Source organism: Monodelphis domestica, chromosome 2 (assembly GCF_027887165.1).
Source record: "Monodelphis domestica isolate mMonDom1 chromosome 2, mMonDom1.pri, whole genome shotgun sequence".
In the NCBI taxonomy this organism is placed as follows: domain Eukaryota; kingdom Metazoa; phylum Chordata; class Mammalia; order Didelphimorphia; family Didelphidae; genus Monodelphis; species Monodelphis domestica.
The window spans coordinates 451,598,480-451,617,907 of NC_077228.1; the positions used below are offsets into that span (position 1 = coordinate 451,598,480).

At 33.7% G+C, this 19,428-nt stretch overlaps 1 protein-coding gene across 9 annotated transcripts in view; it reads right to left on the reverse strand.

Annotated features, from left to right (window-relative positions):
• Positions 1 to 19,428, reverse strand: part of LOC100032638 (protein unc-93 homolog A) — a 212,407-nt gene that overhangs the window by 1,614 nt on the left and 191,365 nt on the right. For all 9 annotated transcript variants that reach the window (XM_001381563.4, XM_007484894.3, XM_007484893.3 and 6 more), the window contains 2 exons: positions 16,094 to 16,229; positions 13,623 to 13,754 (listed from right to left, as the gene is read on the reverse strand). In XM_001381563.4, the coding sequence (XP_001381600.1) occupies positions 13,623 to 13,754; positions 16,094 to 16,229 (268 nt within the window). The remainder of the gene's footprint in view (positions 1 to 13,622; positions 13,755 to 16,093; positions 16,230 to 19,428) is intronic.

The window sequence follows — 19,428 nt, forward strand, 5'->3', positions numbered from 1 at the left end:
TGTCCCAGATCATTGCATTGCTAAGAGGAGCCAAGTTTTCATAGTTGATCATCATATAATATTGCTGTTACTGTGTACAATGTTCTCCTGGCTCTGCTTATTCCACTCTGCATCAGTTCATCCAGATCTTTCTAGCTTTTTCTGAAACCATCCTGTTTATCATTCCATATAGCACAGTAGTATTCCATCACCAAAATTCACCATAGTTTGTTCAGTTATTTCCCAATTGATGGACATCCCTTCAAATTCCAATTTTTTGTCACTAAAAAGAGAGTGGATATAAATATTTTTGAATAAACGGGTTCTTTCCCTTTTTTGTTGATCTCTTTAGGAGACTGTCTCGGTAGTGATATTACAGGATCAGAGTGTATACATAGTTTTATAGCTCTTTGGGCATAGTTTCTAATTGCCCTCCAGAATGGTTGGATCAGTTCACAACTCCAACAATGCATTAGTGTCCCAATTTTGTCACACCCCCCTCCAACATTTATCACTTTCCTTTACTGTCATATTGACCTATCTATTAGGTGTGTGGTTATACCTCAGCATTATTTTAATTTGCATTTCTGCAATCAAGAGTGATTTACAACATTTTTTTCATGTGCTTATTGATACCTTTGATTCTTTCATCTGGAGAGTTCATTTCATATCTTTTGACCATTTGTCAATTGGGGACTAACACCAGGTTCTTTTGTGAAATTCATTTTTAGTTTTCAACACAGATGAAAATGACCAAGAGAAGCAGGTAACATTAGCTAGCATTTTTATACTGCTTTAAGGTTTGCAAAGTACTTATCTTGTATGACATCATTGGCTCCTCACAAAAACCCCATGAATGAGGTACTATTATTATCCCCATTTTAGAGAGGATGGAACAGAAATTGAATAATTTTCAGTGACACGCTATGGATCACACAGCTAGTAAGTAACTCAGGGAGGAACTGAACTCAAATCTTCCTAATTCAAAGTCCAATGCTCTGTTCACTGTACTATCATATAGACCCCTTTTTAATTTGAACTGGAAGGGGAAAAAGAGGAAGGCTTTATCTTATCAATTAACAGACCTCTGTTTAAATGAACATATGGCATCTAAGCAATGACATAGAGTTAATAAACTTTTATCCTTTTGCTTTCATCTAGATTTCTGAAACAGAGAGAATGAGCCCTCTCTTTCAGAACTCTCAAACATACCTTCCTGAACAGAAGGTTGTTTTTCCTCTCCTTGCCTTAGGGCACCTGCCAACAGACTACTTAGCAGCTGTGAATCTGGCAGCTGTGCAATCTCATGTCTTAAATGCCAAAATCTTTTGAGAATTATCTAAAATAATCAAACACTGCAAAGTACTAGGATTAGTATCGTCCTGGGAACATTTTTAAACCCTTTCATTTCTTTTTTTACCAAAGTCTTTAAAATTCAGTCCAAAAATAGAGACAAAAAGAGGAAAATTTTAATTGAGAGCCTTTATGTAATGTGGCATTGGTTATATTTTTAATGCCATTTCCCCCTTCATAGTTTAGAAGAGCTGAAATTAGATACAGTTATTATTTGGTTTGCTACCCAACCTAATGTTGTGGGAAACTTGGTTTTTAATCTAAGATGTTTCTATTTTTAGTCTTATGTGACTTGTCTATGCAATTTAAATTTTGGTTTAATTGTGACTTCATGGAATGAGACCAATCATTAAGACAAGATAAGGCATTTCTTTGACTCTCTTGTTCTGCTCACCAAAACTAGAGATTCTATAATGTAAAGAAATGGGTTATGAATCTAGGGACCTGAATGACAATCTAGGTTCTTCCATAGCCAACTACTGAAATTAACCATATTAATTAGTCAATGACAAGTTCCAATAAACTCTTACTATGTGCCAGGCATTGTGCTAAGTACAACTCATTTAATCTCTAATAAAATTCAATTTTCTTATGTATCAGATGACTATTAGACTTTATTTTTTAGGTGCTTTATATCTCTAAAATATTGTGATTTTTGAATTCCGGAAATTAGAACCTATAGAAAAGGACCTTAAGAAGGGAAAGGGAGAGCTAAAGGACCAATTATTGTGGGATCCCTGAATTCAATTCAGATGAACAGTTCTGAAAGAGGGAAAAATTGAAAGTAAAGTAAGAAAAGGATACTCTTTCCCAAGACTTGGAGATTGTATAACCCTTAAATGCCAATGAGTTAAAAGAATAGGGTATTGAGTTGACTAAATAGAATTGATTGGTGTGCTTGGTTGGAAACAATATGACAAAAAACAAAGGCAGAAAAGACCCTTCTCCATTCCACAAACTGAAAAGGCCAATCTGTCCATCTATGTAAGATTTTAGCCAGAGATACTCTTCTGATGAGACAGATGAATAAGCCAATTATGCTCTTCCATCAGTCAGGAAATTGTCACTGTCTTCTAAAAGACTGTACAAGAGGAAAGTCATAAAGAATCACATTTACCCACTGCTAGCAAAATATGTAAGTGGCTGATTGTATGCATAGCATAAAAGATTTGGGAGGCTGGTTACAAGGGAAATAATACTACATCACAGAAATATCTTATACATAGTAGGTACTCTATTAGGTTTATAAAATGAATAAGCAGATCATCCTCAGATTCATAGGTTAAACTTGGTTCAATAATCATTCAGGAAAAAAAATAAATCCATTCTGTCAAGTTGTTGTAGAAAGGAAATTTCATTGGTTTGTGTTATGGTAAGCAAAAAGAGACAATTAAAAGAAAAGGAAACTTAAAATAGTATTGTTCTCTGGTTGTTGCTCTCATTTTCCTGGATAGACAAGGAATTGAAGTGCTTAAGTCATTGAATTCTGTCCTATAAAAGGGGGACACAGATAATTTCAACATAAGGGAGACTTTGGGAATTTGTCCTGGGCACTTAGATACTCAAGTAGATTTGTGATCTCATTGATTTGAATGTGTTTGAAAAACAGATATTAAATATAGTAGACAGAGAAGCCACATTTTTTGGAGCCTGTCAGATCTGACTTTTAGCAGCTTACTGGAAAAAGGAATATTTTGAGAAGACATTTTATATCTTAAAGGTAGAACATCGGCTCATGAGAGTTTCCATGGCAATTTTGTCTATCTTTTATTAGCTATCAGAGTGAAAAAAAAAAAGAGAGGGGAGTTGTCACACCCCTACTGCTCAAAGAGCTGAAGGAATTTCCAGAGCCCTGTGAGAAATACTGTGTCTAGTTTCACAATTATGCTGTAAAGGGAAGCACCGTTCCCAATTTTTATTCATTTTACTTCTAGCCAGAGACTTATCTCTCACTTTGTAATTGAGAAGATGTGACTGAAAAGGCAAATCCAACATAACACTGAATCTTACATTACAATTATAAATAACATGATGCATAATTTATTTTCTTTTAAAAAATCAAGAAGATGAAAAATAGGATTGTAAATCTAATGCAAAGATTAATAGTAATTAAAGAGTGAGAAGGAAATGCTATTTCAGAAATTAGGAATGATAACAAAAGTTACATGCAATTTCTGACTTCATATTGACTCTACTCATTTATATTTAATGGACACAAACTTATGAATATAGCATGGTAGATATTGGAAAGAATAAAGCAAATAAAGTTCAATTCAGTTATTAAGATGTTATTTAAAGCTAAGTCAAAACATAAGCTGAAATAATATTATAGCTAAAATTATTTTGATAATGATTTTAGTATGATATTACTGTTTTTAAAAATGCTTATTTGTAATTAAAGCAAGGAAAAAATCATCCTATTCAAATCAACTCCACTTAAATTTCCCTTTATTAGGTCTCAATTAATGTCTAATTAGGCAATAAGGATTTATCAAGCACCTGCCACATTGAAAGTTTTGTGCTAAGTATTTGGAATAAATAGACAAACATAAAGTAGTCCTTGCCTTCAAAAAAAAAAACATGTTCTGAAAGACAAATTAAAACGTAAATGGAAACTAAATCATCTAATTTCAACAAATGGATGAGTCAAAGACCAAATTATAGAGACAACTAATAATTTTATTAAATTTCATTCATAAAAATGAAAATGAGAAAAAATTTTAAAAATTATGGCATATAGCCAAACCAGTACTAACTCTCTGAATACTTACATCATTAAAATAGCAAAACAAACAAACAAGAAAAATAGGTCAATGAATTGGGTATACAACTAAAAAAAAACTAGAAAAAGTATAAATTAAAAATCCCTAATTAAAGACAAAATTGGAAATATTAAAAATCAAAGGATAAATTAATAAAATTGAAATGAAGAGAACTATTGAACTAATAAATAAGACTAAGAACTTATTTAAAAGAAAACAAATAAAATAGAGCATTAGTTAATATAATTTAAAAAAGAAAGAAGACATTCAAATTACCAGTCAAAATCAAAATCAAAAATGATTAAATAAATAAATAAAATAGCATTAGTAGCTATTTTCTCTAATTACATGACAATCAGTGTGACAATTTAGGTGAAATGGAGGAATATTTACAAATATATGTTGCCTAGATTAATAAAAGAGGAAGTGGAATACTTAAATAATTTCGTCTCTGAAAAATAAATTAAACAAGTCCATCAAAGAACTCCCTAGAAAAAATTGCCAGAGCCAGATGTATTCCCAAGTGAATTCTATCAAACATTTAAGGAACAATTAATCCTAAAAACTAAAAACAAAACAACCCCCCCTAAAAAAAGTTTAAATATAAACAATTGGAAAAAAAAGTCAAATTCTTTTCATGACACAAATATCTTGCTAAGACCTAAGCCAGGAAGTGCAAGAATAGGAAAGGTTATTACAAATCAATTTTCTTAATAAGTATCAATGCAAAAATATTATAATCCCCAAAAGTCCTTGGTACTTCCCAGAATTCCCTATAATCTCACCTGGGTCTCTACCTGAGCGAGAATACAGTTTTGTATTTAAAGGGCTCTTTGCCTCCCAAGGCCCTCTTCTTCCGCTCCTAAGCACACACATCTCTCAAGATGTAGTAAGTGAAATTGAATGGGCTTATCAGCCCTAGGCATGTGCTTTTCTTATTTTGTATTTCTTTATCCTTGATTTCTAATAATCTTTAATAAACCTCATAAAATATACTTTTTATTATAAGAGACTGATTTAACTGTTACAGAATCAAGAGAATATTGCACACAATAACACAATACTATATGATGATGAACTGTGAAAGACTTAAGTATTCCCAGCAATTCAATGATCCAAGACAATTCTGAAGGACTTATAACAAAGAAAGAAAAAGAACTGTTGGGATCAGAATGCAGATGAAAGCATGACTTTTCAGTTTAGTCTATTTGTATTTTTATTTTGGGGTTTTGGTTTTATGTGACTATTCTCTTCTAAGAATGAACAATATGGAAACATGGGTTTCATGATAATAAATGCATAATCCAGATCAAATTCCTTATCATCTATGGGAAGGGAGGGAGGGGATAATTTGGATCATGTAATTTCAAACATCTAATGTAGATAATTGTAATTATATGTAATTAGTAAAACAAAATATCTTTACAAAAAAAGAAATGTTCTGTTGGTGGAGACTAAATTCATACATGAGTATATGCAAAAACATGCATAATTAATATGAAGCATTAGAGAAAAGGGCGCACTAGCAGCTGGGGAAATTAGGAAATCATGTTTGAATTGAGCTTTTAAGGAAGCCAGATTCTAAGAGTGATGATGAAGAGTGGCACAGTGGAATAGAGAGCTGGGCCTGCAATTAAGATGACTTGATCTCAATTCTAGCCTCAGAAATGTACTTTGTGACCTTGGAAAAATGTTTTCCTTAGTTTCCTTAACTATATGATGGGGATAATAATAGCATCTACCTCTCAGGGTTGTTGTCAGGATCAAATGAGATATTAAACATTTTAGCATTTAACACAATACCTGGCATATAGTAGGTACAATATGAATGCTAGCTATTATTGTTACTATTATGATTATTTTTCTGGTGAAAAGAAGGTGGTAGTAGGGGCAACATGTGCATTGGAGAAAGGAGAGACATGAGTCAGGTAGACCAATTTGGATGTTTTTGCAATCATCTAGAAGAAAGATGAAGAGGACTTCCATAAACTTAATGACTGTGTAAAAGTAGTTGACAAATATAAGATATATTGAGTAAGCAGATTAAATAAGATTTAGCAACAGATTCTGTAAGTGAGGTGCACTTTATGCACTATGCCACCTAGCTGCCCCTTTAAAACCAGCTAAATAATGTAAAAGGGACAGCCCAACAGCCATTTTGAAATGTATCTAGGATTACAAAACATAAAGTTCTCCTACCATACAATTTTGGGATACCACAAATAGATAACATTTTTTCATTATTTCTTCTTTCATAAACCAGTGTTTATGTGGGTTTTCAGTATTATAAAAACATTTGCAATCAATTTTACCACAGTGTATCAGTCAGTCTCTGTGTACATTGTTCTATTGGTTCTGCTCCTTTCACTCTGCATCAATTCCTGGAAGTCGTTCCAGTTCATGATTCTTTTCAGCACAATAGTACTCCATCACCAGCATATACCACAATTTGTTCAGCCATTCCCCAATTGGAGGGCATCCCCTTATTTTCGAATTTTTTGCCACCACAAACAGTGCAGCTATTAATATTCTTTTTTATTTGAATTAGTTTATTTAGTCAATTTAGAACATTATTCCTTTTTTACAATAATCACACTGTTTCCCTCCCTCCCCTCCACCCACTCTTCTCACAGCCAACGCTCAATTTCATTGTGTATTACTTGTGTACTTGTTCAGAACCTATTTCCATGTTGCTGTTTGCACTAGGATGTTCATTTAGAGTCTACATCCCCAACCATAGCCCTTTAACCCATGTATTCAAGCAGTTATTTTTCCTTGGTGTTTTTACTCCCACAGTGTTTCATCTGACTGTGGATAGTCGTTTTTCTCATAGATTCCTCCAGGTTGTTCAGGGTCCTTGCATTACAATTGATTGTACCACAGTGTATCAGTCTCTGTGTACAATATTTTCCTGGTTCTGCTCCTCTCAATCTGCATCAATTCCTGGAGGTTGCTCCAGTCCCCATGGAATTCCTCCACTTTATTATTCCTTTGAGCATAATAGTATTCCATCATTAACATATACCACAATTTGTTCAGCCATTCCCCAATTGAAGGGCATCCCCTTATTTTCCAATTTTTTGCCACCACAAAGAGCACAGCTATAAATATTCTTGTACATGTCTTTTTTCTTATTATCTCTTTGGGGTACAAACCCAGCAGTGCTATGGCTGGATCAAAGGGCAGACTGTCTTTTAGTGCCCTTTGGGCATAGTTCCAAATTGCCCTCCAGAATGGTTGGATCAATTCACAACTCCACCAGCAATGAATTAATGTCCCGACTTTTCCACATCCCCTCCAACTTTATTACTTTCTTTTGCTGTCATGTTAGCCAATCTGCTAGTTGTGAGATGATACCTCAGAGTTGTTTTGATCTGCATTTCTTTGATTATTATATTTAGAGCACTTTTTCATGTGCTTATTAATAGTTTTGATTTCTTTAACTGAAAATTGCCTGTTCATATCCCTTACCTATTTATCAATTGGGGAATGACTTGATTTTTAGTACAATTGATTTAGTTCCTTATAAATTTGAGTGATTATACCTTTATCAGAGGGTTTTGTTATAAAGATTGTTTCCCAATTTGTTGCTTCCCTTCTAATATTGATTGCATTGGTTTTGTTTGTACAAAACCTTTTTAATTTAATGTAATCAAAATTGCTTATTTTGCATTTTGTAATTTATTCTAACTCTTGCTTGCTCTTAAAATCTTTCCTTTCTCAAAGACCTGACAAGTATACTATTCTGTGTTCATCTAATTTAGTTATAGTTTATTTCCTTATATTTAAGTAATTCACCCATTCCAAGTTCATCTTGGTGTAGGGTGTGAGATGTTGATCTAGACCTAATTTCTCTCATGCTGTTTTCTAATTTTCCCAGCAGTTTTTGTCAAATAGTGGATTTTTGTCCCAAAAGCTGGGATCTTTGGGTTTATCATAGACTGTCTTGCTGAGGTCACTTACCCCAAGTCTATTCTACTGATCATTCCATCTGTCTCTTAGCCAGTACCACATTGTTTTGTTGACCACTGCTTTATAAAACATTTTAAGATCTGGTACTGCAGGGCCACCTTCCTTTGCATTTTTTCATTATTTCCCTTGATATTCTTGATTTTTTGTTTTTCCAAATAAACTTTGTTATTGTTTTTTTCTAATTTAGTAATAAAGTTTTTTAGTAGTTTGATGGGTATGGCACTAAATATGTAAATTAATTTGGGTAGGATTGTCATTTTTATTATGTTAGCTCATCCTACCCTTGAGTAATTAACATTTTTCCAATTATTTATATCTAGTTTTAATTGTGTGGAGAGTGTTTTGTAGTTGTGTTCATATAGTTCCTGTGTTTGTCTTGGCAGATAGATTCCAAAGTATTTTATATTGTCTAGGTGATTTTAAAGGGGATTTCTCTTTCTAACTCTTACTGCTGGGATGAGTTGGAAGTATATATAATAATGCTGAAGATTTATGTGGTTTTATTTTGTGTCCTGCAACTTTGCTAAATTTGTTGATTATTTCCACTAGCTTTTTAGTTGATTCTCTAGGATTCTTTAAGTAGACCATCATATCATCAGCAAAGAGCAATAGCTTGGTCTCCTCATTACCTATTTTAATACCTTCAATTTCTTTTTCTTCTCTAATTGCTACTGCTAGTGTCTCTAGTACACTGTTAAATAATAGAGGTGATAATGGGCATCCTTGTTTAACTCCTGATCTTATTGGGAAGTCTTCTAATATATCCTCATTGCAGATGATGCTTCCTGATGGTTTTAGATAGATACTGTTTATTATTTTTAGGAAAGGCCCATCTATTCCTATACTTTTTAGTGTTTTCAATAGGAATGATTGTTGTATTTCATCAAAGGCTTTTTTCTGCCTCTATTAAGATAATCATGTAATTTTTGTTGGTTTGCTTGTTGATATGATCAATTATGTGAATAGTTTTCCTAATATTGAACCATCCTTGCATTCCTGGTATGAATCCAACCTGGTCATAATGAATAACCCTCTTGATCACTTGCTGGAGTCTATTTGCTAGTATCCTATTTAAGATTTTTGCGTCTGTATTCATTAAGGAGATTGGTCTGTAGTTTTCTTTTTCTGATTTTGACCTGCCTAGATTTGGAATCAGTACCATATTTGTATTATAAAAGGAATTTGGTAGAACTCCTTCTTTGCTTATTCTGTCAAATAGTTTGTATAATATTGGGATTAGTTGTTCTTTGAATGTTTGATAGAATTCACTTGTGAATCCATCAGGCTCTAGGGACTTTTTTCTTAGGCAGTTCTTTGATGGCTTGTTCAACTTATTTTTCTGATATGGATTTGTTTAAGTATTCTATTTCTTCTTCTGTTAATCTAGGCAATTTATTTTTTTGTAAATATTATTCCATATCACCTAGATTGGCATATTTATTGCCATGTAATTGGGCAAAATATTTTTTAATGATTGCCTTAATTTCCTCCTCATTCAAGGTGAGGTCTTTCTTTTTCTCTTGGATACTGTAAATTTGGTTTTCTTCTTTCCTTTTTTTTATTAGGTTGACCAGTACTTTGTCTATTTTATTTGTTTTTTCGAAGTACCAGCTTCTAGTCTTGTTTATTAACTCAATAGTTCTTTTACTTTCAATTTTGTTAATTTCTCCTTTGATTTTTAGGATCTCTAATTTAGTATTCTTCTGAGGATTTTTAATTTGTTCACTTTCTAGTTTTTTAATTGTCATGCCCAATTCTTTGACTTTAGCCCTCCATAATTTGTTAATATATGAACTCAAGGTTTTGAATTTCCCCCTTACTACTGCTTTGGCTGTATCCCATGAATTTTGAAAGGAAGTTCCATCATTGTCATTTTCTTCAATGAAATTATTAATTGTTTTTATGATTTGTTCTTTAACTGATTTTTGAGAATCATAGTATTTAATTTCCAATTAATTTTTGATTTGCCTCTTAATGTATCCTTGCTAATTATTATTTCTATTGCATTATGATCTAAAAAGTTTGCATTTATTATTTCTGCTCTTTTGCACTTGTTTTTCATGTTTTTATGCCCTAGTACATGGTCAATCTTTGGGAATTTACCATGTGCTACTGAAAAGAACATGTATTTCTTTTTGTCCCTATTCATTGTTTTCCATATATCTATTAACTCTAATTTTTCTAAGATTTCATTCACATCTCTGACCTCTTTCTTATTTATTTTTTGGTTTGATTTATCTAGATCTGATAGAGGAAGATTCAGGTTTCCCACTAATATAGTTTTGCTATCTATTTCCTCCTTCAACTCCTCTAATTTCTCCTTTAGAAATTTGGATGCTATACCATTTGGTGCATACATGTTTAGTACTGATATTTCCTCATTGTCCATACTGCCTTTTATCAGGATGTAATTATCTCCCCTGTCTCTTTTAACTAGATCTATTTTTACTTTGGCTTTGTCAGATATCATGATTGTAACTCCTGCCTTCTTTGTCTCAGTTGAAGCCCAATAGATTTTGCTCTAGCCATTCACCTTTAATCTGTGTGTATCTACCTGCCTCATGTGTGTTTCTTATAAACAACATACAGTAGAATTTTGGTTTCTAATCCACTCTGCTATTTGCTTCCATTGTACGGGTGAGTTCATTCCATTCACATTCAAAGTTATGATTACTACCTGTGTATTCCCCAACATCTTGATTTTCTCTCCTTGTCTTGCCCTGTCCTCTTTCACTATTTCCCAAGTCCTGTAATGGACTTCTCTACTATTAGCACTGCAGTGATTCAGAAGTATTTGGAGGGACATATGAGAAAGATCACTATCCATACTCAGAGGAAGAACTACACAGAAGAAAAACAACTGCTTGATCACATGGGTTGATGGGGATATGACTGAGGAAGTTGGCTTTAAAAGATCACCCTAGTAAAAATATAAATAATATAGAAATAGGACTTGATCAATGACACATGTTAACCCAGTAGAATTGCACATCAGATATGGGAGGGGGTTGGGAAGAGGGGGAAAAGAACATGAGTCTTGTAACCATGGAAAAAATTCTAAATCATCTAATTAAATAAGATTTTCAAGGGGGCAGCTGGGTAGCTCAGTGGATTGAGAGCCAGGCCTAGAGTTGGGAGGTCCTAGGTTTGAATCTGATCTCAGAAACTTCTCAGCTGTGTGACCCTGGGCAAATCATTTGACCCTCATTGCCTAGTCCTTACCACTCTTCTTCCTTGGTGCCAATACATAGTATTGACTCCAAGATGGAAGGTAAGGATTTCTAAAAAAATTTTTTTTCAAAAAAAAAAAAGATAAGATATAAGGCTTAAATAAAAAGCTAAAAGTGTTATTTCAATGTCAAGAATGGTTTAAAAATTATAGTTATGATGTAATATTAAAGAATGAATAGTAAAAAAAAATTTGAAGAAGTTTCGCTATTGAGCCAAACTAAATAAATTATGGCATCTAGCCATGTATGTATTTGATCTGTTCTGTAAAACGCTTCATTTAAAAGAAGTTGAGTTGAGATAACAATGATATCTAAGGATATATAATAAATTGGCATCAACTGTGTCTATACTGGGGAAGTCAAAGGTTACTTGTTATCTTATTTGTCACTAGGTGAGAAGCATTGAAGGCAGCGTGTTTGGATCTTGAGTAAAGAGATAAGTAAGAGAGCAATAGATAATTCATGAACCTTTAGGTCTGTAAGGGATCCAAATAATCATTTAGCCTAAATCCTCCTATTCTCTTTGTCCTTTAAAAATGGATATTCTTCAAAGAATCTGTCCTAATTCTTTTTCTCTTTTTTTTCCTATACATATTCTCTAAATGATCTTATTAGTTTTCATGGATTTAATTATCACCTCCGTGTAAATACCATGTTAAAAATCTTTATATTGTGAATCTTAAAATTGCTCAGACTATACCTTAGAAGTTTTTGGTTAAGTTATTCCACTATTGTAACAATGGAGGTACTTGATCAGGAATGTATTTGGAACTTTAAAATTACTCCATCCTGCTCAGACAGTGCTTTAGGGGAAGATAAAGTTGTAAACTCCAGATGGAACAATGAAAAAAGTCCCTAACTCATACTTATAGTAAAGCTAGAACCTTAAGCTAGGTCTATTTTTAGATCTAATACAAAAGGGTGCTAAGTACCTATAAAGGTTAAATTAATTACTAAAAGTTCAAGCAACTTACAAAAGGCAAACTTAACAGAGAGATGTGAAATACTCAGAAGATATAATCTAATCAGAGAAGGTGATAACAAAAGATGTGAACTAAGAATGGTCAGTGCTGGGGAAAATGCCTACTGTGATTGGTAGATGTGAAAATTTAGGGGGGGTAACACGAGAAAATTTCTTTAAAAGGAAGGAGAGTTCGAAATTGAGTGAGTGGGAGTTCAGACTAGTTGGAGTTCACATTTCAGTTAGGGAGTTTACTGTGGAGGTTGGAGTTTGGAGTTGTTGGAGTAGTTGGAGGAGCTGGGTCTTTGAACTCAGTTCAGGAATTGAGGATTGCAGTGAAGGACTGGAGTTTTGCTTGGGACAAATCTTGCGGTGAGTGATAAAAGACTGACTAGTCTCTCTTAAGGCTCAGGCCTAAGCCATTTGGCCTAGGCCCTTCCTACTATTTCCTCTTACTTTCTCTCTCTCCCTTCCTGTAATTCCTTCATTTGTATTAATTAAAATCTCCATAAAACCCAGCTGATTTGGGTATTTTTTCATATTTGGGAATTTTCCTATGGTGACCACTTATTTTTAATATAAAATCAAGACACTAAAATTATCTTTACAGTTTTGGCAATTCACAGTCTTGAAACCCACATTTTCGTGGTTACAATATCTAGCCCCTATCTCTCCCCTGAGGTTTAGTCTCTTATCACTGGCTGACTATTTGATAGTTCAAACAGGATGTCCCAGAGATATGTCAAATTCAATATGTTCAAAACAGAACTTATCTCCTCCTCCCTCAACTCACATCTCTTTCAAATTTCCCCATTTCTGTTGAGATACCACCATTCTACCATTCTCTCAAGTTCATGCGCTTGACATGATGTTCATATTTTTACCCTTCCTCACACCATGTATCCAATCATTTGTGACAATAAACATTTTTCTTTCTCCTCTATGCCCAACCAAACTTTCTCTCTACTCCTCACACACAGTATTCCATCTCCCTTCCAATCTGCTTCTAATAAAATTACTCTTTTCCTTCTAGTCACAGCTCAACCACCACTTTCCACAAGAAATCTTTCATGAAAATCCCAACTGTTGATGCTTTCTCTTTCTAAATATTTCATTAACCACCTTGAATTTATTTTAATTTATTCTCTTAACATCTATTCCGAATATAATTGTGCATGTATTTCTTGTTTCCCAATTAGAAGCTAAGCTAGAGTAGGGATCATTTTATTATTTGTAACCCCAAGGTCTAATACAGTAGGCACTTAAATGATCACTGAAGGAACCATTGTTTGATTTCTCAGATTTGCTCTCCCTCCTAAAAGTCTTCATGTTCTGAAAGTGCAGAAGTTCAAGAATGGCACTTACCATTGTTTTGTGTCTGAATAACAGCATCTGCCAAGCCCCAAAAGGCAGGAAATAAGAAGAACAAAATCTTATGATTGGGATGAGGTTTCCACACCAAAAGGAAAAAGAAGCAGCAAAAATGTATCACTGAACCTGTAAGTTTGAAGAGAGAAATTTTTAAGAAGGGAAACAAATGGCCATTGTATATCAGTGAAAGAATACAGGTGGAATTTAGATACACACACAGAATGAACTCTTTCCTTGATCTTTTTGTCTTTCTTGACTTGAATACTGTTTCCTCAAAATACTTCTAAATGTTTTCTTTGTCCAGTTTTCCTTCAATAAATATGCAGGTTGATGTGCACATTTCACTGAGTCTAAAGTGATACTTGGGCTTTTATAACTCTCCTTTTTAGACTAAGAAAAAGTACAGACGCTACTAGGCTGTACAATTTCTTATTAAGACAAACCTACCCTAGAATTTCTAGGTCTTTTTTCAGGTACCATGGGGTTTTTTCCTCTCTCTTTTATTTTTGCCTTTCTTTCTACTTTAAACTCTTAAAATATGACCCAGCATATAGTAATCACAATAATGACTTTTTGATTGCCTGGTTAACTGATAGATTCACTGACTCTGAAGACTAATCAGAAAATGTCCAAACACAGGAACTTTGGGCCTGAGATAACCAATGAGTTCCTAAAGATCAAAATCAACAAAAGAGCTCATCAGCATTACCATAGCCTATAAATTTTAGTACCTAGGACAATTGCTAGTATTAGCACATGAAAGAGGAAAACAAAGGTAAGTTAAGTATTAGAAACTGAGGGGAGGAGCTAAATTGAGGGTTCTTTCAACTATATCATACTGCCTCACAAAGTTTCTGACAATAATGACTTTCATGCCATGTCCACATCTTGGCTTCCTGCTCATTAGACACTTTGTTTCTTTTTAAAATGTAATAATAATATCTTTGAAACAGGAAATTACCTGCCCATATGCCTTTCTGCTGAATTTCCCCATCCTCTAATTCCTTTAAGCCTTGATTGGATATATTTCCAATTTCATAGTAAAATCATTCACACTGAGCACTATTCTCTTCCTTCTTGATATTCTTTATTAAAATAATGGGTAAAATAAATTGTAACCTTAAATATAATCAGTAAAGGAAGTATGCTATAGCCTAGCAGGCTTGGAAGGAAGCCTACAGCCATTTATAGACATGATAGCAGCAGTAAATGTGCTTAGTAATAATCCTAATGTTGATATCTTATTAAAGGAACCTTTTCCCTTTTCAGACTTCCAATGTGCATATCAACATGCAAGGAAGCAAGAAAGTAGGAAAAGACATTAGATTTAAACCAAGAAAACTGCCTTTGTTGACATCTTAACTCTACTACTTACTTGTCTCTGTGACTTTAGAACAATCATTTCACCATTGGACCTTAGCTTCTTCATCTGTGACATAAGAGAATTCTGCTAGTTCTCTTTAAGTTCCTCTTTGCTAGATATCTGCTACATTTACTTCAAGGTTTCTCCTCAATTTTATTGAGGTCCTATACCATAATCTCGCCATCACATATCATCAGTGATGTTTGTTTGGGTAATTATACTTTTTTCTGTCTGTACTTAAAGTTTGCTCCTCATCCTGGTCCACCATCTGGCAAAGTGTGCTATTAACCATGAAGTGGATAAAGTAAAAAAGCATGAATAGCTCTGAGCATTTCTATAAGGATCTAATGAGCTCATTGATACATGCTTAGTGTTCTGTAAAAAGGTATAAATTTCATATAGAATACCAAAGGACACATGCTGCTGCTATAATAATCATAATAAGAAACTTATCTATATATACATACATGTGTATATATATATATATATATTTATATACGTGACTGTAAGGATATATGCATGCACATCAGCATGTGTAAATAAAGTGCTTTCTATACAATATCCCTGAAAGATAGTCTCCTGAAGTTGCAAGTCTGCTAATAGAGTTGGATGGTACCTTAGATGTGATCCACCTCAGAAGTGTCAAACACATGACCTCTGGGTCATGTGGCCCACAACATTCCCAAGTGCAAGGAAATCATATTAAAATGTAATTGGGAAGCATTTGTCACAATAAATAAAGAAATGATAGAACATAGATGACGTTAATATGTGATTTTCTGAGTCAATATGCTGCTGCAGAGATCCTTACATACAGTTTAGTGGGCCCTATTTATATTTGAGTTTGACACCACTGACTTGGTCTGAAACCCTCACTTTACAACCAAAAAAACCAAAGCCTAGAGAAAAGAGAAGGGAAGTAACTTTCCCGTAGTTAAATGAATTAAAAGAACCCCAACAAGAAGTTAAATCCAGTCCTTCTAAATTCCAAGACTGAAGTTCTTTCCCCACCAAGCTGATTGAGGAGTTAGAAGCATCATTTCTAGATATAAAAGAGCACATTATTTAGTATTATATAGAAAAAATAAAACCTATTACATACCTACTCCATACAAAGCTGCTCTGCCAGTATACTGGGATATCTTTCCATATAGCAAAGAACTAAAGGAAGTGGTGGCCGAAAAGCAGATCATTGAATAACCAACATATTGTATCCCAAGGACACAGGTGACATATGACTAAAGAGAAAAGAGACAAATGTTAAAAAATGATTCTAATGGAATGCTATTGTATCATAAGAAATGACAAGCAAGATGATTATTAAAAAAACCCAGCAAAGACTTATGTGAAGTGATACAAAGTGAAGTAGGCAAGAAAACATTGTACGCTGTAACAACAATAATGTATGACTAGCAACTATGAATGTCTTAACTATTAGCAACAAAGCAAGGATCCAAGAAAACTCTAAGAGACTCATGGCAGAAAAAGGGATATCCATTGCAATAGAAGAAAAATATGTAGTCCAAATGCAGGTTAAAATATACCCTTCTTCACCTTATTTCCTCCATGAATATTTCTCTCATGTAACTGATATGTGTCTCATTTCACAACATGACGAAGATAGAAATATGCATTATATGATAATATGTGTACAACCTATATCATACAATTTGCCTTCTTGGGGAGAGGGAAGAGTGGGAGGGAGCAGAAAAATGAGGTGTAGATTTTTGGACAAAGCTAATATGAGAATTTGTTTTCCTTGGATGAGCATATTTATTTTAATTTTTACACATTTGTAACAAATTATATGTATTATTATTATTTTATCATTGTTATGCTGATATAATTATTATTATATCATTGTCATATTGCATATGTCATAAATGAAAATAATAAATGTTAACCCCTCAAAAATGTTTGTACTCATGATTGTTCTTCCTTATGGATAGAGAACTATGATTTCATGACCTCAGAGAAATTCCAGATGAAAACCCTATCAATGCAGATTATCCCTGGATCCATAATTTATAGTCCTATACAGTTAACTTGAGTCCAGAGATGTTAAAGTGATTTGCATTCAATTGCAATGCATGCAAATTCACGCATCCAGGATATGTGAGAGATGGAATTCAAATCTAGATCAGTGTTCCAAGGCCAGACCTTTAGCCACTTTGTTGCATCGGAATTTTGTTTGGGAATTAAGTTTTTTCAAGAAGAATTCTCTATCATTCTATAATTCATTCTACCATTTGATGAATAGCATATTAATTCAGTCTAAAACCTTGTTTCAATTGCACATCAGCTATGGGAGTAAGGGGGTAGGAGGGGAGGGAAAGAACATAAATCATGTAACCATGGTAAAATATTCTAAATTAATTAAATAATGTTTTTCAATGAAAAATAAATAAATAATAAAATATTGTTTTAGCATTTAGCAACTTAACAAAAAATGTTCATATTTGCACATGAAAATGTTGGACACAATGAAAATAAACTGAAGTTAGGATTCATTGGCCAAATTCAACCCAATCCCTTCTCTATGGATATATAAACATGTTCTTCAGGAACTCTGCTACAAGATGATTGATAGAGTTGAAAATTATTAATAAATTTGATTCCTGAGGAAGGACAGAAAGGAATAAATATTTGCCAAGTCCCTATTCTGTGTGAGACACTATGCAAAACACTTTATAAACATTATTTCATTTGATTCCCACTACAACCCTATTAGACAGATGCTGTGATTATTCTCATTTTACAGTTTAGGAAACTAAGGTGGGCAGAGGTTAAATGATTCATGGGGGTGGGAGGATCACCAAGCTAATTATGTATCTGAAGCTAGATTAGAACTCAGATTTTTATGTCTCTAGGCCCAGCACTCTATCCACTGTGTCACCTAGCTGCCCCTAGGGGGATGATGAAGGAAGATGATGAAAATGAGTAAAATATCAAGGCAAGTGATAGAAAAAATATTTCTTGTTTTACTGGATGTAAAGATTTAGAGAAATTATTCTTATAACATAGTGGTTGCTCCAGCTCTTTGGTATATATTCCAACTCATCTCATCCTCAATCTTCAAACTACATCTTACCTGAGGAAACAAAGTCAAGACTGACTCTGAACAGTGGATCTGAGGGAATGGAAAATGGTGATACCCAGTTAGGCCATGGCTGAGTTCAACTTGCATAATATACACTGCCATTACCTCATATACAAGGTATGTCATGAACATGAACAATAAAATTAACCAAGATGTGATTAGTAGTCCATATGGTTTTCTTAATATTTCCTTTTAAAATTTTAGTTCAAGGTTGGTGTTTTGTTTTACTTTTTTGTTGCTATTGTTTGCAATCAGAAAATCACATTTTATTACAGTTACAAGTCTTGTGGGAAGTCATACTGGGGAAAGAAAAATATTTAATGAATGGTAATAATGATAATAATAGTTCATCTCTCCTGATAGATTATGAACTCCTTTTGGTCAAGAACTTTGAATTCATTTCTGTATTCCAGGTGACTAACACAAGTATGTTTACTTAATTTAAGTTGAATTTAATGCATCTTTATTTTATTTGGGTGAGTCACTCTTCTTTGTTGGAAATAGTTACACATATTCAGATGACTGGTTATGGAATCATACAAATTTTGAAAATTATATTCTGAATAAAGGTGTTGTGAGGCTATTCAATTCAACTAAAGGCATGAAAGTATTGCTCTAATTTCTAATGCTCTAAAGTCTAATATATTTACTCAATCCATGATATTTGATATCAGTCTCAAATGCCTTTGCTCTGAGCATCACCAGAAATAGAAAGGCAATCAAGGATGCAATAGCAGTTACAGAAGGGATGAGAATGCTGGGGAGGCAAACATTATCAAGAGGCAAAACTCTAAAAATTTAAACTAGGTCAGTTATAATGTAGCACTATATGCACAATACTCATTTTAATGCAAAATTTAACAGAGGGCAAGGATTCCCTTTGTCTTTCTTTGTATCAACAATAGGAACTAGCACAGTGCCTAGCCTTTAATAAGTACTTAATAAAATGGTTGTTGATAGGTTCCAGGAACTATGGCAAAGTAAGGAATGCAAGTGGGAGTCAGATTACAAGGGTGAAAAGGGAGGGTAGCCCAGTAAATGAGACATTAGGGAACTGGAAGAGCAAGAATGAACTCATACTCATGGACCAGGGAAAGGTGCCAGTGGGACTAACTCACTGAGCACAGCCCAAGAGGGAGTACAGGTAAAACCAATTCACCAAACATAACTGGGGAAAGGTACCAGTTGAACCAGTCCACCTAGTGAAAAAAATACCATAACACTAAGGACCAATCCAGCACCTGAGACACCAGCAAAATGGTAACAAAAAAGAGTGGAATCTAGCTGTACAAAAAAATCTATAACCTTCCCCATAGCAAGCCAGTCAGGCCTACCAC